At 42.2% G+C, this 23863-nt stretch overlaps 1 protein-coding gene across 1 annotated transcript in view; it reads right to left on the bottom strand.

The window, feature by feature from the left end:
• The window catches only part of CLDN11 (claudin 11), a 63263-nt gene extending 40562 nt beyond the window's left edge, over positions 1 to 22701 (bottom strand). Inside the window, exon 1 of the mRNA XM_040349334.1 lies at positions 22364 to 22701. Within this exon, the coding sequence (XP_040205268.1) occupies positions 22364 to 22589 (226 nt within the window). The 5' untranslated portion in view covers positions 22590 to 22701. The remainder of the gene's footprint in view (positions 1 to 22363) is intronic.
• Positions 22702 to 23863: the final 1162 nt, after the last annotated feature.

The following is a 23863-nucleotide window of genomic DNA, read 5'->3' as shown; positions in this document are numbered from 1 at the left end:
AAGAAAAGCTTCATTTGTACTTGTGGTCTCCTGACAGAAGAACATTAATGGTACTGTGCCATGCAGGCTGATAACGTCAGCCCTGACTGCTGCTAATGTAAGCCTTTGTTCTACTCATGCTGCACACAATACTGATGAAAACAGATACAACATTGACAGCTAATGTGTAAAATTAATGGCAGACAAAACACGCTATTAGTATGGGTTCTGCGCTATAGCTATATTTCAAAATCTAACAACCCATAGTGGTTGTCATGAAAAGAGATTTATGAGTGTGGGTGGCTGCATTTGTTATTTTTATACAAAGAAACACCCGCATGAAGCGCTACACCATAAGGACGGTAAACCACAGTGTGGTCAGTGGTTAAAGAAGTTTCACTAAAACACAATCCGTGCAGCTGTCAACCACTAAGGAGACATGGGCAAAAAGCAAAAGAACAAAAACATACAGCGCACAAGGGTTAAGTGAATGTCACTTTATAGTCTGTAATGTGTGGAAAAACATATATGCATGAAAAATTGAAAAGTTGAAAAAAAAAATTGAAATATTTTTTTTTTTTTTTTTTTTTTTTTTTTAAATAGAAGTAGCCACTAATAGCACACAGGAAAAAAGCACATTAAAATTTTTTAAAAATACTAATAACAATAGTCCGCATAACATAAGCAGCAGTTCACGTGGAGATGGTAGAGTGAAAACACATACACTTCGGGGGAGATGTTTAGGAGTGAATCCAAGTAGTGTGCATACACTTGTATGCAGAGGTAATGCAATACCTCAACAAAAGCAGCCGCTTCTACGTCTCAATGCAGGGAGATGGAATCCGTTGGTGGGATGATGACAGCCACACTGGGAGCAGATGTAGAAGTTATATCCATGCAGAGATGGATACTGCCGTTTAAAGACCACTAGCTCAGGGGCTGATGGAAAGGAAACCTTCCTCGCAAACAGAGATCTCCAGCGGCAGGGGAAGTCCTGGAGGGGAGCCACCAAGCCGGTTCAGTGACGCAGCCGCGTCACACGGGAGCGAGGAAAGGGGGATGGTAGCCTGATGGAGTCACACAGAAAGCAGGAGGTGTCCGGACACCTTCGATCCAGCGTCAGGTGACTCAAAGCACCAATCAGTGTGGGCAGAAAACGAGCAGTAGAGATGCTGGCGCTAGTGTCACTGAGAGGATTTCCCGAGTGTCGGCACTACACATCAGCTGCAGTGTGCTTGCTGCAAACATATAGGGGCATCAAAGATTGTACTGGTGAGCCGTGACTGACATGTTTCGCGTGCCAGGACGCTTTATCAAAGTCACGGACAGGCTCCACCATCTAGTTAATAAAGGGGAAGGAATAATCCCATTGGACAATAGCACGGGGAGGGGGAGGGGGAGGATTCATAGTCTTAACCCTACCATCACCACCACTTTAATGAAAACGTTTAAAAACATATAATAGAGTATATATAATATGTATAACATGACATATATGTATATAGTAATCTCTCTCATGGAAGAACATATGTACATACATAGAAGATAGTCTGACATACCTTCAATACAAAAATAATAATAATAATTAATAATAAAGGGAAAATAAATGAAAAAACTGGAAAAGAAAATGAAAAGAAAAAGAATGATAATAATGATGACGGTGAATAAAACTAAAATAAAACACTATACATACATACATTCGCTCCATATATACCGCCTATACCACAAAAATCAAAAAATAATAAATAAATAAATAAAATAAAATAAAATAAAATAAATCAAGTAAAATAAATAAAATAAATATAAATATAAATAATAATAAAAAAAAAAAAAAAAAAAATATATTAAGTAAAAATAAAATAAAAATAAAAATAATAATAATAAAAAGAAAAAGAAAAAAAAAAAAAAAAAAAAAAGAAAAAAAAGAGAAAAAAAGAAAGAAAAAATAATACTAATAAAAAGAAAAAATAGTGTGTGTACCCAGTGTACTAGGTTAATTAGTGATGCTGAGAATATCCAACTCCTCGTTAAGGCCACCGGGCGACAAAGTGCCCAGCCGAAAGATCCAGAAAGTTTCCCTCTTGCATAGGAGGGAAAATCTTTCGTTCTCAGTCAAAGAACCCAACGGGATGGACTCAATAGCAAAAACCTCCAAACACTTAAAATCTTTATTGTGGACATGCAAAAAATGTCTAGGGACACTATGCTTATCACAGCCCTTTTTGATCAGGCGTCTGTGTTCTCCGATACGTATGCGTAGGGTACGGATCGTACGTCCAACGTATAATAAATTGCATTGACAGCGTAGTATGTAAACAATATATTCCGTAGAGCAAGTAAGGAATTGGCTGATCGGGAACACACAATCTTTGGTTTTAATAGTATCAGGACCACCTTTTGGAATGGACTGACAAGTAAGGCAACCCCTTTTGCCGCATCTAAAAATGCCGGTTTTATTGTTAAAATAAGCCCGAATATCTAATGGGCGGGTGGGGTTGATCTTGGATACTTTACTGGGTGCAATGATGTTCCGGATGGTCCGGGACCTTCTAAAGGTAATCTCAGGTTTAGATGGAAGAATGGGAGACAAATATTGGTCAAGATGAAGAATATTGAAGTGTTTATTGATAATATTTATTATATTTTTATGTTTAGTGTTAAATGTCGAAATGAACCTTACATTATTCTCAACTTTATCCTTACTGACCTTATTAATTTTATTGATGGTGATACTAGCATTAAAAGCATCTTCTAATAATTCTGGAGGGTACCCCTTCTCTCTAAATTTAGTCTTCATAATAAGACCCTGGGTCATGTAGTCCTCAGTTTTGGAACAGTTTCTGCGCAACCTATTGAATTGGCCATATGGGATGTTGGATTTCCAAGACGAGTGGTGACAACTGTTAAAGTGTAGATATGAATTACCACTAGTAGGTTTAATATGATTGCTGGTGGTAATTACTTTCTGATCATGTGACAAAACCAGGTCCAAAAAAATTAAATTGTCCTCGTCATAGACATGTGTAAACGTTAAGCCTAGCGCATTGTCATTACAATGGCTTACAAATGAGGAGAACAAGTCAGCACCACCACTCCAAATAAGGACTACATCGTCTATATAACGACCATAAAAAACGATGTGTTCCAAAAATGGATTATTGTTCCAAATCTGCAAGGTTTCCCAATAACCCATAGTCAGATTAGCATACACCGGTGCGAAATTTGCCCCCATTGCGGTCCCCTTCCTTTGTAAAAAGAACTGATCACAAAAAGAAAAATAGTTGTGGGTAAGACAGAATTCTATACCTCTACTAATAAACTCAGACTGGAAAGAGTTGATATCGTTGTTCTTACTTAGGAAGTATTGTACTGCCGCTAATCCAATATTATGTGGTATCGACGTGTATAGAGAGGCCACGTCAAGTGATGCCCACGCATAGCTATCTTCCCAAGAGTAATTCTCTAGGGTCTTAATGATCTCACTAGAGTCTTTAATATATGAGGGTAATTCGCAAACAATGGGCTGTAAGGCATGGTCTATATAAGTAGATAAACCACTAGTAAGGCTATTGGTACTTGCAACGATAGGGCGACCCGGTGGATTCACCAAAGATTTGTGGACCTTCGGGAGATGGTAAAAGTGTGGGGTGCTGGAAATTTTGGGCAACAAAAATGCCTTCTCTCTCTTATTGATGACGCCCTTGCTAAAAGCCGCATCAACAAGAGTGACTAGTTCTGCTTGGTAGTCGGAAAAAGGATCTGCAATCAGTTTTTGGTAGGTGTCACCATCTGATAGCAAGCGATATGCTTCTCTCAGGTACTCAGTCCTGTCCTGCACGACAAGGCTGCCCTCCTTGTCAGCTTGTTTGACTACAATATTTTTGTTGGCCTTAAGATTTTTTAGTGCCTGGCGTTCGTCGTGACTTAAATTGGGGGTCCTTGACTTGGAGGGGTTGTCACATAATTTAGAAAAATCCTTGTACACCGCTTGGTAAAAAGTCTCGATGTAGGGCCCTTTGGATTGAGTAGGGTTGAAAACGGACTGTGGCCTAAAATTTGTGTGGACTATGTCAGGGTCTAGGTAAGGACAGAAAGTTTGACTCTCAACGTTACCCTCAATCCACAACTCCTCTAGGATTTGTAATAAACCATCGGGGTCGTGTTCCTTGACTAGATCCTCACTTTTACCCGTTGTGGCACTATCAGAATCCACAACCATATCGGTGTTGGTAGTGTCACGTTTGGCGAAAAATCTTTTGAGGGTGAGGAGTCGGACAAATTTGTTGAGATCTTTAAAAAGTCCAAATTTATTGGGTCCAGTGGAAGGGCAAAAACTTAACCCTTTGCGTAGAAGGATAAGTTCAACCGGAGATAACGTATGACTAGAAAGATTAAAAATTTTGATAGTACTCTCTTTTAGTTCAAATCTATTTTTTCTTTCTTGTTCAATCTTGGATCTAGATCCTCCTCTTCTACCTCTTCGAGTTTTCTTTTTTCTTTTTGTAGTGAAGTTCCCCTTGGAGGTAGGTCTAAAAAACCTTCATCAATACTATTTGCAGAAAGGGGCGGCCCATTGACCCTAGGGCGAGCCCCTTCTTTGATGTAAACATCTAGATCTTTAGATAGGGGGCTGTATTTATTAGAGGTACTAACTGAAAAACATATCGGTAGCTGTGAATATGACATGTTACACTCAGAATTGGCAGTGGCATTCACTGCTGGTGGGCTAGGATTAAGATCGACCAATATAGTGGGGGGATTAGGTACAAGAACAGGAACGTCCTTAAGTTGACCAGTTGGCCCCTCCGAGATAGGCAACATGGATTCAGAAACATAGCCATGGGGACAAGATGACATTTGGGATCTACCTTGTTTAATTCTAGTATTGTTAGGATTGTCTCTCACATTCCTTGTCCTTCTATTGCCTCTATATTTATTCCTATTCTTGTTCTGTCGTGGTTCTTTATCGTCATTAAAATAATTGGAACGGGTAGTCTGTGGGTTACTTCCCAAACTTGATTGTGTGTTGGGCTGTTTGGTTTCTAAAACTGGGCGTTTCCATTCAAAGACATTTCCAGTCTTGTAATCAGAAACATCTCTCTCAAGTTTATTGGTCTTTTTCTTTATAAGCTCATCTTCATCTTTTTTTATATTAGAATCCTGTATCGAGAGCCATTTTTGAAAAAGACAGGAGGAGCTAAAAAGTTCTACTGTCTGAGCCCTTTCAGCAACCTGTAGTTCAGCAAGTTTTAATTTTCTTTCTCGTTGCTGGACCAATATCCTTATCCACTTAGTGGTGCAGAACTCTGATAGGAGGCGCCATTCTTTCGAGAGGTCCTCATCAAGAAAACTGCATTGTTTCTTAATGCGAAGCCCCCGTGGCGTAATACCTAAATCCAAATATTTCTGCAAAAAGGCAAGATCCCACCACTGTGCATTCTCATACTGTTTAGCGTCCTGTAATTTCAAAAACGCTTTCCTCATCTGAATCTCATACGCCTCTGAATGTGGAGGATTGTCGGGCGCAGAAGCATTAGAACCAGAATTCGAAGGATCAGTGGTGGTGATGCCATATAAATCAATCTTATCAAAGATTGATTGCAATCTGCTGGATCTATCAGCAGCCATAAGAAACACTAATTATACAAGAGAACACACACACACTCACACATACACTCACTATCCCACGCACACACGCGCACACTCAAACACACACTCACAAACAGAAGGTGTGACAGACTATCTAAATAATCAGATGCTGGAGAATGAATAAAAATAAATATAAACAATAATGAATAATAAGAGAAAAACAACTAGAACAATAGCACTGGTAAGTCTAACATGTGCCTGAAGACATAATTCATGCAAGGTCTTGAAAAATATATGTATATATTGAACCGTAAACAAATGTGAGCTGCTCCGCGGGAAACCAACAGAAACAAAGTATACAAAGAAACACCCGCATGAAGCGCTACACCATAAGGACGGTAAACCACAGTGTGGTCAGTGGTTAAAGAAGTTTCACTAAAACACAATCCGTGCAGCTGTCAACCACTAAGGAGACATGGGCAAAAAGCAAAAGAACAAAAACATACAGCGCACAAGGGTTAAGTGAATGTCACTTTATAGTCTGTAATGTGTGGAAAAACATATATGCATGAAAAATTGAAAAGTTGAAAAAAAAATTTTCAAATTTTTTTTCAACTTTTCAATTTTTCATGCATATATGTTTTTCCACACATTACAGACTATAAAGTGACATTCACTTAACCCTTGTGCGCTGTATGTTTTTGTTCATTTGTTATTTTTAGGCTTTTTTTCTTTATTTTGCACCGGGGATCTGGCCAGGAAACACATCTCCTGATTTAGGGTGATTCCTCTCTGAATGAGGGATCAATGGAGACAGCATTGTCAAATGTAGGGGGAAAGTCGTGATTTGGATGTGCTAGCAGATTTCCATGAATTTCACTAATAAAGTCATACTCCAGCTAAAGCAGAGGTGCCCAACCAGTGGCCCGGGGGTCACATGTGCGCCGCGGAGCACTCTGATGTGGCCCGCAACTTCCTGCTCTAGGATGCAATAGAATAGAATACTGTTATTAAATGCCAGTTTATTACTAAAATCACAGGGGCAGATCCACATACATTTGCGTGGGCGCAGCGTATGTGAGATACGCTACGCCGCTGTAACTTACTTTGCAAATCTTTGAATCCTGAAAGAATTTGCGCCGTAAGTTACGGCGGCGTAGTGTATCTCTCACGGCGTAAGGGCGCGGAATTCAAATGCAGCGAGTAGGGGGCGTGTTTCATTTAAAAGACAAGACATGCTGGTAGGTAAATTGGATCTCATCCAAATTGGCCCAGTATATATGTATATATGTGTGTATGACTGTGTGTCCCTAGCGTGTCATGATCCTACGGGGTAAAAATGACCGCACCAACCAAGCAGATACTGGCTGGAAAAAGCGCCCAGAGGCGATTCAGTTCGCATGCGTTGCGCTATACAAGTCATTCATTCATTCATTCATTCATTTAAATGAAGCGCGTCCCCGCGCCGAACGAACTGCGCATGCCCCGTCCGTCAAAACTCCCAGGGGGCATTGCTTCAAATGACGTCGCAAGGACGTCATGGACGTAAATGGCGTCCACCCCCATTCACGGACAACTTACGCAAACGACGTAAAATTTTCAAATTTATACGCGGGAACGACGGCCATACTTAACATTGAGTACGCCACCAGATAGCAGCTTTAACTATACGCCGGAAAAAGCCGAACGGAAACGACGTAAAAGAATGCGATGGCCGCTCGTACGTTCGTGGATCGTCGAAAAAAGCTAATTTGCATACTCGACGTGGATTACAACGTGAGCGTCACCCAGCGGCCGCCGGAAAATTGCATCTTAGATCCGACGGCGTACTAAGGCGTACGCCTGTCTGATCTAACACAGATGCCGTTGTATCTTGTTTGGTGGATACCAAAACAAAGATACGACGCGCAAAATTTGAAATTACGCGGCGTATCAACAGACGTAATTTCTTTGAGGATCTGCCCCACAGTGTGTATATATGGGCATATGTGTTCTGCAGTGGTTACTGGGCTGCTTTCAAACTGATCCACAGGTGCAGAGTAGTTTACTTGCACTGAGCCATAGGCCCCGTACACACGACCAGTTTCCTCGGCAGAATTCAGCTTCCGACCGAGTTTCTGGCTGAATTCTGCCGAGAAACCCGGCCGTGTGTACGGGGCCAGAGACTTCTGTTATTACCTGCAAGTTTTGTGAGCTTTCTGAAAGTGCACCAATCCTGCAGAATGTAATAGAAGTCTATTGCAAAGTGCAGGAAAGCCAAAGATACACTGCGTTGCACCCGCGGTGTGGGTAAACCGCAGGATATGTGTGTGAAAGCGGCCTTTCACGCGGTCAGTCCAACAGTCCGACCAATTGGACCCTCCATTCACCTCTAATTAGTGGCAGACAAGAAACCGACTTGTGTCCTACCTCCAATCCGATCCACTAAACAAAAGAGTATAGCAGAGTAGACACGGACATGCCATCCACCTGCTCCACTCATTGTGGCCCGCGACCGGTTACCAAATCGCTTAAGTGGCCCTCGCTCTTCAAAGGGCTGGGCCCCCCTAAGCTAAAGCCTCAGGCCTCGTACACTCAACCGTTTTCCTCGGCAAAATCCATCAAGAAAAATGCTGGCAGAGCATTTTTGCAGAGAAAAACGGTTGTGTGTATGTTTTTCGTCGAGAAAACTTTCGTGAATCTCGGCGAGAAAAAAAGAGAACATGCTCTCTTTTTTCTCGTCTGGGGTCTCAATTTCCTTGTCGTGTTTCTCGTCAGGCTGGTTTACGACGAGAAACACGTTCGTGTGTGTGCTAAGAAACCCGCACATGCTCAGAATAAAGTATGAGACGGGAGCGCACCTTCGGTAAAAGTAGCGTTTGTAATGGAGATAGCACATTCGTCACGCTGTAACAGACTGTAAAGCACGAATCGTCTCTCACCACGTCTCTCACTAACACGCAGTAACATGAGATTAGCAAAAGCAGCTCCAAGGGTGGCGCCAGTGGAATGGAACTTCCCCTTTATAGTGCCGTCGTACGTGTTGTACGTCACCGCGTTTGAGAACAACGAGATTTTGTCTTGACAGTGTGTACGCAAAGAAAGCTTGACAAGATTCTCGTCAAGCCTGACAAAAACCTCGTTGAGGAAAACGACGTTTCCTTTACGATGAGATTCTCAGTCGTGTGTACGAGGCCTCAGACTTTCATCGGACAAATCCGTGAATTTTTGTCCGAAGGGTGTTGTCAGTGAACTAGTTCTGCATACAGACAGCTGAACATTTTCAGACAACATACACTAAACCACAGTTTTTTTCAGCTCTTTACCGCCACCCTTCTGCTATTGTTGTCTGATGTTCAGCATTGGTTCGGAGCATGCGTGTTTGTACTTTGGATTTTAGTCCGACGGGCTTGTGTACACACGATCGGATAATCCGACATAACACATTTATTGTCAGACAGTTGGTGAGCGTGAACAGCCAACATTTGTTGTCGTTAATTCCGCCAACAATTGTCTGATGGAGCATACACACGGTCGGATTATCCGACACAACACATCCATCAGACAAATATTGTCCTAAAATCCGATCGTGTCTACGGGTCTTAAGACTTTTTAGCAGTTACAGCAAAAGTTCCTTTTTTTTCACTTTTGGATTTATTTATTTTTTACATCGATTAATAAAAGCTAATCATTGTAAGCGCCCCTGTCAATAGTAAATGGTTTAATGCAAAAACGAGGCTAATGCTGCGCTAGAAAAGAGGAAATAAAAATTCAGCTACCAACACCTAAAGTCAGGATACAGACTCCACACATAATGATAAAATACAAATAGTGCAGCGCCAGACCAACAACATATGACTATAAACGCAAATGACAAATATACCATACTGAAATAAGTCTAATGAAAGTACCAAATCAAAAGTCCATATATTGAGGAATGGATACAAAAACCAACATCCGTGCTCAATGTGGATAAAAAGCTGTAAGTGAAGGGTGATGTTCCTTCACACCAGACAGAATCCACACCCAGTGATAGTAAGTATAACTTGCTTACCAGCTGTCCATGACCACAAAATTACACGTGGTCTCACCAAGCACAGGGAATTGGGTCTCCGAGAAACTTTATTAGCGTTAGTTCTGTATGATATCTTTGTCATTTCCTTTTATAGTCATATGTTGTTGGTTTAGCGCTGCACTTATTGTATTTTATCAATTGTAAATGGTTTGTCTCAACCCTGCATACTCAGTATGTGATTAAATCAGTTGCTGAAAGTGAGGGTTTAGTTCAGTGATCTCCAAACTGCGGGTGCCAGATGCAGGCCTTTGCTTGCTTTTATCTGACCCTTGAGGGACTATGCTTCCCACTGACACCAACAATGTAGCATCATTCCTCCCACTAATACCAACAATGGTGCACTATTCCTTCCCCCTGGCACCAACAATGGGGCACTATGCCTCCCACTGACACTAATTGTTTGGCACTATTCCTTCCATTGATACCAACACTGGGGCACTATTCCTTAGTCTGACACCAACGATGGGGGAATTTTCCTCCCAGTGATAATCATCTTGAGTCACTATTCCTTCCTCTGACACCAATGATGGGGCACTATTCCTCCCAGTGATACTAATTTTGAGGCACTATTCCTTACCCTGACACCAACTATGGGGTACTATGCCTCCCAGTGACACCAACGATGGGGCACTATTCCTTACAATGACTCCAACCATAGGTGTGCGCAGCCTATTGCATAAGGGTGTGCACCCCAAAGCTCAAACTCACATGTGTCTGTATATATATATACTGTGTGTGTGTATATATAAATAAATAAATATATATATATATATATATATATATATATATATATATATATATATATATATATATATATATATATTATATATATATACAGTGTCAGTATGGCAGAGATTGGTGTCAAAGGTTTATTTTAAATATTTGTTTATTTTTACTATTTTACAATTACATTTTTTATTATTATTATTATTTATTTACTTATTTTTGTATTATTTTTTTACAATGTTTTTTTTATTTTAATTTTTTTTTTTAGGAGCCTCATTGGGGGGCTTTGGTTTAATATCAGGGATCCAAACAGACCCCTGATGTCTCACTTTTGACACAAAGAAAGGGACAGAGGACAAAGATTCCCCAGTCTCTTTCTCTGCAGCAAAGCAGCAGGGGGAATCTGCACAGCACAGGGTGATTAGGGTGTGCCCAGGCACACCTGGCACACCCTGTGCGCACGCCTATGACTCCAACAATAGGGCATACTTTCTCCCACTGCCTCCAACAATAGGGCATAATTCCTCCCACTGACACCAACAATGTGACACAATTTCTTCCACTAATACCAACAATAAGGCACTATTCCTTCCCCTGGCACCAACAATGGAGAACTACGTCTCCCACTGACACTACTCCTTCCATTGACACCAAAAACGGGGCACTAATCCTTCCTCTGACCAACGATGAGGCGCAATGCCTCCTGTTGACAAAAAACGATGTGGCACCATTTCTCCCACTAATGCCAATAATGGGATAATATTTCTTCTTCTACTGACCACAGGCACTATGTAATCTTTTTACTGCCACTGACCACTAAGTCTGAGACATTGTCCACTCCCTCTGATGATGGGGCATTTTCTAATCCCACTAATGTCTGAAGGACAGAAAACTGTCACTTTAGAAAGTTTGGTTTAATATAATGTTAAGATCACTGAAAGAACCATGCAAGCAATGTAAGCATTTTGAGGATCACTTTGTAAAAAAGAAGAAATCTTGTACAGCACACTTATCCATCAGAAAACGTGGGTGGGTCTCAGAGGAGCATAACTCGTTTAACGATGAGCAGATGTGCCAGCACCCATGTTCTGCAAGCATAGGTGTGCGCAGCCTATTTTATTAGGGTGTGCACCATTGGCGGCGGCTCCATTAGAGGCGCAGGGGTGCCGCCACCCTGTCCATCCATCTGGCCGACTAATCTACACGCGGTGTACCGGACGCATGGATTACAATGTTTTTTTTTGTGTTTGTTTTTGAAACACATGATTAGGGCCTGATGCTCTAATAGGCTTTAAAAATGGGTGGGCTCGGGGCACAGAGCACTGCGCCCCGAGCCCACCCATTTGTGTGAAAATAGCAAATTAATATTTGCTGTTGTCACACTGATTCTCTTCCCAGCCAATCAGTAAGCAGGTCCTGAGACCCGATTGGCTGGAAGTCCAAAGACCAGATTGGCCGGGAGTCCTAAGACCTGATTGGCCGGGAGGAGAAGGGACCACCAGAACTTGGGAGGGGACCAGGTATGTTTGCCACCCCCCAAAACATGAGGGAGATGTCCCGCAGGGGAAACCGTGCCACCTTGAACCAGAGGAAGGAGGATGCAGTGTGAAGCCACTGCCTGCCATTCCTGGAGGTAGCCCGCGCCATAGATGGGGTTAGTTCTGCTGACCGACCGACTGGGGGGGTTCAGTGCACTGCCATACAGAGCAATAATGTTAATGCAAACTTGGGTGATTAGGGTGTGCCCAGGCACACCCAGCACACCCTGTGCGCACACCTATGTCTGCAAGTTAACATCTATGTATTGTTACCCAGAGAAAGCATCTAAGTATGAGCAAAGTGCTATATGGAGTCCCACCAACAGCAGTATGATGGTGTGTGGGGGTTATTTAGAGTGACACTAAAAAAATATTCTATTCAAGTATAGGTTCTCAACTCAAAAAGTTCCTTCCATTGCTCTCAGCCTGCTCCAAACCTCCAAATTCCTTTTTTTTGCTGCTGTGATCTGATGTCTTGTTAGAGGATGGCTACGTTTGTTCCCACTGTATGTAGGAATATACCACAGACAAAAACCCTAGACTGAAAATCTTAGTAGGTACCACACCAGGAGTATATTTAAAGTTATTATACTTTATCAAACCATTCCATTTTGGCATGCAACAACTTTTAGCCATACTACAACATTTGGTAGGACACTGACAGATAATATTGCCCCAAATATAATGTTTCATAGGAGATTCCAACAGATAGGATTCTTCTACATGTTTCGCAGGACAAAGCCTTCATTTTTCGGCATGAAAAAAACATTGTTTTTAAAAAATTTAATCTAAAATGATCGTGTGTGGGCTTCACATCATTTTTCGGCTTCTGAAAAACGACAAAAAAAAATTCGAGCATGCTGCATTTTTTAACAACGTTTTAAACTACGTTGTTTTTCGGGTTGTAAAAAATAATCGTGTGTGGGCTAAAACGACGTTAAAAACCTGCGCATGCTCAGAAGAAAGTTATGAGACGGGAGCGCTCGTTCTGGTAAAACTACCATTCGTAATGGAGCTAGCACATTCATCACGCTGTAACAGACAGAAAAGCGCGAATCGTCTTTTACTAACAGGAAATCAGCTAAAGCAGCCCCAAGGGTGGCGTCATCCGCATGGAACTTCCCCTTTAGAGTGCCGTCGTACGTGTTGTACGTCACCACGCTTTGCTAGAGCATTTTTTTTAAACGATGGTGTGTGGGCAACGTCGTTTTAATGATGAAGTTGGAAAAACGTTGTTTTTTCTACATGCCGAAAAACGTCGTTTTTTTTCATGCCGAAAAATGATCGTGTGTACGCGGCATAAGAATATCAATGAGTACTTTTAATTGCTTAAAGTATATCCTCAAAGGCCTACTGAATTCCCTCTATGTCATTTTAGGCCATTCACGTTTAAAATGAAGTAACTGCTCAGGATAGCTCTGCAAACTGTCTGCCAGCTGATGTTCCAACCAGATGGTAATGGCTAAGAAACTCAAAGTAGTAAAGTTGCACCATCAATCTGGAGGCTTGGCCTCGAAAGGAATGTCCCAGTTTAGAAATATAGAAGTTTTCAGTGATGGATATTTTAGAGTTGTTATTATACTGATCATTTAGTACTGCGTGAGTCACAGACCTGGAAAAATAATGAGGGACATTTATCAATGTTGTTGCATTCACTGTATTTATAATGCATTGTAGAAATTGGTCGCAATTTGGGACATTTTTACAATTTGAGAGCTTGTCACATTCAACCATTGTATACATATGAGACACCACATGTGACAGTGATATTTATGTGCAGATGAGTAAGCTCAGGAAGCCCAGAAAGGAGATAGTGTTGGAGCCCGTCCAGAAGACAGTTTAGGAGCACCGCCAGAAGACAGTTTAGGAACCCTGCCAAGAGACAGTTCAAGAGCCCAGCCAGAAGAAAGTTTAGCAACCCTGCCAAGAGACAGTTCAAGAGCCCAGCCAGAAGAAAGTTTAGTAACCCTGCCAAGAGACAGTTCAGGAGCACGGCCAGCAGAAAGTTCAGGAGACAGTTTAGGAACCCTGCCAGGAGACAGTTTAGCAACCCAGCCAGGAGACAGTTCAGGAGCACGGCCAGCAGAAAGTTCAGGAGACAGTTTAGGAACCCTGCCAGGAGACGGTTTAGCAACCCAGCCAGGAGACAGTTCAGGAGCCCGGCCAGCAGAAAGTTCAGGAGTCCTGCCAGGAGACAGTTTAGGAACCCTGCCAGGAGAAAGTTCAGGGGCCCTGCCAGGAGAAAGTTCAGGGGCCCTGCCAGGAGACAGTTCAGGAGCCCTGCCAGGAGACAGTTCAGGAGCCCTGCCAGGAGACAGTTCAGGAGCCCTGCCAGGAGACAGTTCAGGATCCCTGCCAGGAGACAGTTCAGGAGCCCGGCCAGCAGAAAGTTCAGGAGTCCTGCCAGGAGACAGTTTAGGAACCCTGCCAGGTGACAGTTCAGGAGCCCTGCCAGGAGACAGTTCAGGAGCCCTGCCAGGAGACAGTTTAGGAGTCCTGCCAGGAGACAGTTCAGGAGCTCAGCCAGGAGACAGTTTGGGAGTCCTGCCAGGAGACAGTTCAGGAGTCCAGACAGGAGACAGTTCAAGACCCCAGCCAAGAGATAGTTTAGGAACCCTACCAGTAGACAGTTTAGGACCCCAGACAGGAGACAGTTCAGGAGCCCAGCCAAGAGACAGTTTAGGAACCCTGCCAGGGGACAGTGTAGAAGCCTGGCCAGGAGACAGTTCAAGACACCAGACAGGAGACAGTTCAGAAAACCTGGACAAGAGACAGTTTAGGAGTCCTGCCAGGGGACATTGTAGAAGCCAGGCCAGGAGATAGTTCAGGAGTCCAAAAAAGGAGACCGTTCAGGAACCCTGCCAGGAGACAGTTCAGGAACCCTGCCAGGAGACAGGTTAGGAACCCTGCCAGGAGACAGTTTAGGAATCCTGCCAGGGGACAGTGTAGAAGCCCAACCAGGGGGCAGTTTAGGAGCTCAGAAAGGAAGTCTTTAACGATCAAAAACATGCCTAAACGCACATAGACATGGGAATGTGTTGTAAAAAAAACACTTATAAAAGCAAATGCCCATAAACTCTTGTGCAATATGAACCACCATGAGCATTTTAGCTACATTCAAACCACCTCTATTATGCAGGAGATTACACCAATGGTTGGCTGAGTACTGTGGACATCTTCTAATTTATATATATGTATATACACACATCTTCCCTCCTAACAATAATCTCAGAAGTTAGGGTTCGTTCACATAGAGGGCCTGGGGGGTGGTGAAATCAACCCCTAAAGGCTGTAGACATGCCATGACCATAATGCTTTGCAGCCAAATTTAAACAGCATGTTACATTTAACAAAATGACTATGGGCCATATTCTCAAAAAATATCCGCCTGCTGCGCTTAGGGCACTTACACTCCGCTGTCCCAACTTACTGGAGCAGGTGTTGTATTCCCCAAACACTTGCTCCATAAGTTGGGACAGCGGAGTGTAAGTGTCACGGCGTAGCCTGGCGGATCTCCAAGGGGGCGTCTTCTATTCAAATGAAGCGCGCCCCCGATGCGAAAGAACTGGGCATGCGCCGGGCTGCAAAAAGCCCAGTGCGCATGCTCCAGTTCTCGGCGGAAAACGTCAATGACGCCGACGTGTGCATCATTGACGTAAAGTCGTATTCAAGAACGACTTACGTAAACGACGTACTCGACGAAAAAACACGACGGGGACCCGACGCCATCCGTAACATGGCCTATGCGAGACTTGCGGAAATTTAATCCTCCATATAGCAGGACTAAATTTCCGCTTACGCAAACGACGTTAGCGACGGTTACGCGACGCGAACTCGTTCGGGAATCGGCGTAGAAGGATCATTTGCATATGCAAATGACTCCTTCACGTAAATGCCATCTAGCGGCGGCCGGCGTCATTGCATTTAAGATCCGCCAGTGTAAGTGACTTACAGATGGCGGATTTTAAGTGTATCTATGCAAAAATGATTCTGAGAATCAGGAGCATAGATACACTGGCCAAAAAAGGGAGTTACGATGGAGTATCTGACTTACTCCATCGTAACTTCACTGAGAATATGGCCCATAGTGCTTGCACAGCTGATGTCTAAATTCCCTCTTACACCTAGTGTCTAGAATCAATGTAATTCACTTCACAAAATTAAAAAGATAAAAAATAAATCTATTTATTATTTTAATTGTATTATTTATTTCTTTTTTGCGTGTCATCATTGGCTGGAGGTACAGGCACTGATAGTGACCCTATTAAGTTTATAGGACCCTGCCACAACCATCCTGCAGCCATGTGCCATTGTTCTATTGCAGTGGAACAGCATTTACAGGGTTAAAACAGGTGGTGAGGAGGTGACATATCTCCTAATCAATGTCTGTCAAATGCATCTGAAGAGCAATCCATCGAAGATCACCTTTCAGTGGGACAGCAAGGGCTGCTGCAAATAGCCCAAACACCTTAAGCTCACCACACAGATTATAATCTGACTTTACAATCGTCTTTATGGTGGCCATATATCCTTTTATTTTTTAATTTTTTATTGATGTGTGATTGGATCAAAGCGATCAAATCTGCAAACAATTGAATAGGCATTACTGCCCTTCAGACCGAGCTTAAACTCTGTTTAGAACGGATTTAATCAAACTGAGGTGTTTGCCGAGGGCAATCAAAAATGTTGGATATTGATTGGCAGCACTGAGATACTTTTTCATGAACGGAATCATGTTTTGATTGATCAGATTATGAGATTGCATAGGAAAAACAGGGATGTGATCAATAACTGAGCATCAGATCTATGAACAGACTTGCAGTCCAATCAACTTCCCCAATGGATACCAATTGATTGGATACTTTAAACACTGTGTTTCCCCAAAAATAAGACCGGGTCTTATATTAATTTTGGCTACAAAAAACACACTAGGGCTTATTTTCAGGGGATGTCCTATTTATTTACAGTATATACAATGACAGACTTCAGCCTCGCTCCGAGCACTGCAGAGGGAGAGGCCGAGATCCCTACTGACTTCAGCCCCAATCTGAGCACTGCAGAGGGAGAAGCCGAGATCCCTACTGACTTCAGCCCCGTTCCGAGCACTACAGAGGGAGGGGCCAAGATCCCTACTGACTTCAGCCTCGCTCTGAGCACTGCAGAGGGAGGGGCCGAGATCCCTACTGACTTCAGCCCCTATCTGAGCACTGCAGAGGGAGGGGCCGAGATCCCTACTGACTTCAGCCCTGTTCCGAGCACTACAGAGGGAGGGGCCGAGATCCCTACTGACTTCAGCCCTGTTCCGAGCACTACAGAGGGAGGGGCCGAGATCCCTACTGACTTCAGCCCCTATCTGAGCACTGCAGAGGGAGGGGCCGAGATCCCTACTGACTTCAGCCCTGTTCCGAGCACTACAGAGGGAGGGGCCGAGATCCCTACTGACTTCAGCCTCGCTCTGAGCACTGCAGAGGGAGGGGCCGAGATCCCTACTGACTTCAGCCCCGATCTGAGCACTGCAGAGGGAGGGGCCGAGATCCCTACTGACTTCAGCCCTGTTCCGAGCACTACAGAGGGAGGGGCCGAGATCCCTACTGACTTCAGTCTCGCTCTGAGCACTGCAGAGGGAGGGGTCGAGATCCCTACTGACTTCAGCCCCTATCTGAGCACTGCAGAGGGAGGGGCTGAAATCCCTACTGACTTCAGCCCCGTTCCGAGCACTACAGAGGGAGGGGCCGAGATCCCTACTGACTTCAGTCTCGCTCTGAGCAGTGCAGAGGGAGGGGCCGAGATCCCTACTGACTTCAGCCCCGATCTGAGCACTGCAGAGGGAGTGGCCGAGATTCCTACTGACTTCAGCCCTGTTCTGAGCACTACAGAGGGAGGGGCAGAGATCCCTACTGACTTCAGCCCCCCTCTGAGCACTGCAGAGGGAGGGGGCGAGATCTCTACTGACTTCAGCCCCCCTCGCACCCCCCCTCTCGACCCCCTCCGAGTACTGCAGAGGGAGGGGCCGAGATCCCTACTGACTTTTGCCCCGCTCCAAGCACTGAAGAAGGAGGGTCCACTGACATTACCTGGGAGGAGAGGAGAAGATCTGTGGTGGGTCACGTGATCGGCCAGTGGTGCTGTAAATAAGATATTTATCACAATAAAGTTACATAAGGTAACACTGCACAGTATATATTCTTTTTACAGAATGGATTACATGTTTTTACAAGGACTTAAACTAGGGCTTATTTAGGGCTTGTATTGCAGCCATCCCCAAAGATCGTGCTAGGTCTTATTTTTTGGGTAGGGCTTATTTTCAGGGGAAAAGGGTAGGTCATCAAATTACATCATTTTGGTAGATCTACAGTTGATTGTACAGAAATTGAATGACTTTAAAAAAGGCTCCTGCACTAATTTTCTGTTGAATGAAGTCACAAGCTGTAGTGAAATCGCACATCAAATTCGCACTGATCGGGGGCTTTGAAATCACGCTGAAGTAGCATGATTTCAAAGCCGCACTTTTGTGAACCAGAGCTAAGGGTTATCCTTATTCTCCAAAAATAATCCATACACAACCACTACTTATTGGCCCTGTAATATTTTTTTCATTAAATAGTTTCTTGCTGTGTTTTTCTGCCTCCTGGGAACATCTTCTGTGAGCTTCTGAACCTCTCTTTTTCCCCTCATTTCCATTTGCTTGAAACAAACAGTGCACATTAATTGCAGTAATGTGCAGTGCTCTATGAACACTACAAATCCCATAGGGGCAGATCCACAAAAGGATTACGCCGGCGTATCTATTGATACGCCGGCGTAATTTTAAAATTCCAGCGTCGTATCTTTGTTTTGTATCTACAAAACAAGATACGACGGCATCTGGGATCGATCCGACAGGCGTACGTCTTAGTACGCCGTCGGATCTTAGATGCAATTTTTCGGCGGCCGCTAGGTGGCGTTTCCGTTGAATTCCGTGTCGAGTATGTAAATTAGCTAGTTACAGCGATCCACAAACGTACGTCCGGCCGGCGCATTTTTTTACGTCTTTTGCGTTCTGCTTTTTCCGGCATATAGTTAAAGCTGCTATATGGTGGCGTACTCAATGTTAAGTATGGCCGGCGTTCCCGCGTACAATTTTGAATTTTTTACGTCGTTTGCGTATGTCGTTCGCGAATAGGGATTTGCGTAGAATGATGTCACCGTCGTGAGCATTGGCTTGTTCCGGGTTAATTTCGAGCATGGGCACTGGGATACCCCCACGGACGACGCATGCACAGTTAAAAAAACGTTGTTTACGTCGGGTCACGACGTATTAACATAAAACACGCCCCCATTACATCCATTTGAATTCCGCGCCCTTTCCCCGCCAAAGATACACTACGCCGCCGTAACTTACAGCGCAAATTCTTTGTGGATTTGAAATAAAAAAAATAAGTTGCGGCGGCGTAGTATATCTTAGATACGGTGCGCCCGGTGGAAGATTACGCGCAGGTACGTGGATCTGCCCCATAGTCTCTAGTCCATCTCAGGAGCAAGCAAGAAAGGGTGACTATGTTCCTACATACAGTGGGACCATGGGGAATGAACATAGTCACCCTCTAACAGGACATCAGACAGCAAAACAGGGTTTGGAGATTTCCAAGAGGCTGAGAGCAATAAAAAAGCATTTCTAAGAATACATACTTTTATTTTTATATTTAACCACTTCAGGACCTCTTTTTGAGGGATATCTCGGTAATGGCAGCAGCTGCTGCCACAACCGAGATATCCATCTCTTCAGGCACCGGTCCTGTAAACGATAATGGTGGTCTGCGCGGTGGATTCGCCACAAGATCATCGTTATCGGCGGCGGAAAAAGGCCCCCCCCCCGCTCTCCTGCGCCCTCTGCCGCTTACTGGAGCCGTCGGCAGCGTCGGAGGTGATCGGGTCCTTCTCCCTCTGTGGCATGGATACGAGTGAGGGCAAGATGGCCCCCACCCGTCTCCATACCATAGCAGGGCGGAAGCTGCGTCAAAACTTCACTTCCGCCCATACGTCTTAAAGGGCCAATTTATTTTTGTCATTTTTTCAAATTTTTTATTATTGCATTTTAGCCTAAATATGAGATCTGAGGTATTTTTGACCCCAGATCTCATATTTAAGAGGACCTGCCATGCTTTTTTCTATCACAAGGGATGTTTACATTCCTTGTAATAGGAATAAAAGTGATCCACATTATTATTTTTTTTTAAAAACAGTGTAAAAAAAAATCAAATAAAATAAATAAGAAAAAAAAATGTAAAGCGCCCCTGTCCCGACGAGCTGGCGCGCAGAAGCAAATGCATATGTGAGTAGCGCCCACATATGAAAACAGTGTTAAAACCACACATGTGAGGTATCGCCGCGATCGTTAGAGCGAGAGCAATAATTCTAGCCCTAGACCTCCTCTGTAACTTAAAGCATGCAACCTGTAGATTTTTTTTTTTAATGTCGCTTATGGAGATTTTGTAAGGGTAAAAGTTTGACGCCATTCCACGAGCAGGCGCAATTTTGAAGCATGACATGTTGGGTATCAATTTACTCGGCGTAACATTATCTTGTACAATATAAAAAAAAATGGGCTTATTTTTAAATTCAAAAAAGTTAATTTTTTCCCAAAAAAGTGCGCTTGTAAGACCGCTGCGCAAATACGGTGTGAGAAAAAGTATTGCAATGACCGCCATTTTATTCTCAAGGGTGTTAGAAAAAAAATTATAATGTTTGGGGGTTCTAAGTAATTTTTTAGCAAAAAAAATTGTTTTAAACGAGTAAACACAGAGGGGCAGATCCACAAAGATCTGCCCCGGCGCAGCGTATCTGAGATACGCTACGCCACCGTAACTTACTTTTGTTGGTTTGAATCTTGGAAGAATTTGCGCCGTAAGTTATGGCGGCGTAGTGTATCTCTCGCGGCGTAACGGCGCCTAATTCAAATTGGCGAGTAGGGGGCGTGTTTCATTGAAATGAAGCGCGTCCCCGCGCCGAACGAACTGCGCATGCGCCGTCCCTAAATTTCCCGCCGTGCATTGCGCTAAATGACGTCGCAAGGACGTCATTGTTTTGACGTGGACGTAAATTACGTCCAGCCCGATTCACGGACGACTTACGCAAACAATTTTTTTTTTTTAAATGATACGCAGGAACGACGGCCATACTTAACATTGAGTACGCCACCAAATAGCAGCTTTAACTATACGCCGAAAAAAGCCGACTAGAGACGACGTAAAAGAATGCGACGGCCGCTCGTACGTTCGTGGATCATCGGAAATAGCTAATTTGCATACTCGACGCGGAAAACGACGGGAACACCACCCAGCGGACGCCGAAGACGTACAAAGACGTACGCCTGTCGGATCTAACCCAGATGCCGTCGTATCTTGTTTTGAGGATTCAAAACAAAGATACGACGTGGAAAAAATTTGAAAGTATGCCGGCGTATTAGTAGATACGCTGGCGTACTCGCTTTGTGGATTTGCCCCAGAGTCTTAAAAACAGGCAAGGCCCTTAAGTGGTTAAACCAGAGTTTAGTGTCACTTTAAACACGGATCACTACAACCTAATTTACACAGAACCCATGTAACTTAAAAACAACTCTCTTTTGATATTTATCTTAATTATATATGATTATTACTATTCTTATTATTACTAAATATAAATACGAGAAATACAATATAATAAACTATCATAAAAAAAAAATCTGTAGTATTAATAGGAGTAATAATAATAATCAGTAGTAGTAGGCACAATAATAATAATAATGGTACATTAAATAAATAGTTTGAGAACATAACTAGTGCTGTATCAGTTTGCAGCTCAATTACATATGATTATTTCTACTATTATTATTATTTCTAAATATAAATAGAGAAAAAAATATAATATAAAAATTATATATATTAATAGGAGTAATAATAATAAGTATTAGCAGTAGTCAGAGCAATAATAATAATAATAATAATAATAATAATAATAATAATAATAATAATAATAATAATGGCACATTATTAAATAAATAAATAAAAAGTTTGAGAACATAACATACTGGTGCTGTGTCAGTTTGCAGCTCTATCATATATGATTCTTTCTATTATTATTATTATTATTATTATTATTATTATGAAAGATAAATAAGAGAAATTAAATATAATAAACTATAATATAATAATAATATGTAGTATTAATAGGAGTAATTATAATAATCAGTAGCAGTAGCAACAAACATAATAATAATGATACATGAAATAAATAGTTTGAGGTTATAACATTACAGTGCAGCTCAATCACGTATGAATATTATTTTTATTAGTAAATATAAATATAAAATCTATGATATAAAAATAATCAGTAGTTGTAATAGGAGTAATAATAATCAGTAGTAGTAGGAGCAATAATAACACTAATAATGATACATGAAATAGTTTGATCCTGATGCTGTGTCACTGTGCAGTAGGTGCCCGGGTTGGGAAGTACTTACCGGGCAGGGTGAGTATGTCGGCCAGGGGTTTGCAGTGGTAGAGCCCTATGGCGATGACACAGTCCGCCCAGAGCCCCCTGGAGCCCAGCTCATCCAGCTTTCTGCAGGTGTTGATGCTGTAGTCACAGGTCAGTACCCAGTCATTGGTGGAAGTGGCGATCAGAACCCCGATCCAGCCGACAAAACTTGTGATGAAGCCAAAAAACTGCAGACAAGTGCCGGCCATGTTCTGTGCGGTTCCCCGGAGCTCGCAGACCGGAGTGGAGAGGAGGATCGGAGTGATGAGAAGCTCCGGTCGGTCACTGCTACTGGATGATGCCCACTCTACACTCAGCGCATCCCATACCTCTGACCCCGCCCACTGTCACCCAAAATACACTCCTAGCCAATCACAGGACAGCAGGGGCAGCAACCAAGTGTCAGTGCTACTGGAGATCACAGAGTGGGGGCACTGGGGGGGTCACTGATCATGGGTACAAGTGTACAGATGTGTCTGCTCTGTATTCACCACACTCTGCTCTATAGGGAGCATCCGATTTATTCCACTACTGTTCATCAGAAATAAAATATCCCGGGTGTTCCTTCTCAGAAGCAGACATGAGTATTCAGATCATTTTATCTTCCTTCTTTATATAAAGCATTGCTAAACTCACAGAGGTGACAACGCCATGTGTGCTCAAGGAATGTCTATACACAGCTATGGACAAACAACGTGCAAGTGGAGACAACTAGTGGCCATTTTTTGTAATGCACATATGTCAAATAATTGTAATAATAATGTAAGAATAAATGTCAATAACTTGTAATAATAAATGTAATGTAATAGTAAATGAAATGTAAAAATAATTGTAACTTGTAATTCAATAATAAATATAATGTATCAATAAATGTAATAATATATGTAATGTGATAATAATTGTAATAATAATGTAATAATAGATGTCATTAAGTTGTAATGTAATAATAAATATAATTTAATAATAAATGTAATAATAATGTAATAATATAAGTCAATAACTTGTAATAATAAATGTATTGCAATAATAAATGTAATGATCATGTAATAATAAATGACAATAACGTGTAATGTAATAATAAATGTAATAATACTGCAATAATAAATATCAATAACGTGTAATAATAAATGTCATAATAATGTAATAATAAATGACAATAACTTGTAATGTAATAATCAATGTAATAATAATGTAAAAATAAATGTCAATAATGTGTAATAATAAATGTAATGTAATAATAAATGTCAATGACTTGTAATAATAAATGTAATAATAATGTAATAATAAAAATCAATAACGTGTAATAATAAATGTAATGTAATAATACATTCAATAACAAATGTCAACAGCTTGTAATGGTCAAATGTAAATAACTTGTAATGTAATAATAAATGTAATGTAATAATACATGTAAATAACTTGTAATGTAATAATAAATAAAATGTTATAATGAATGTCAATAACTTGCTAGTTGAATCAATTG

This window comes from Rana temporaria, chromosome 4 (assembly GCF_905171775.1).
Source record: "Rana temporaria chromosome 4, aRanTem1.1, whole genome shotgun sequence".
Taxonomy (NCBI): domain Eukaryota; kingdom Metazoa; phylum Chordata; class Amphibia; order Anura; family Ranidae; genus Rana; species Rana temporaria.
The sequence above is the reverse complement of the archived record's forward strand: the minus strand, read 5'-3'. Positions and strand labels throughout refer to the sequence as shown.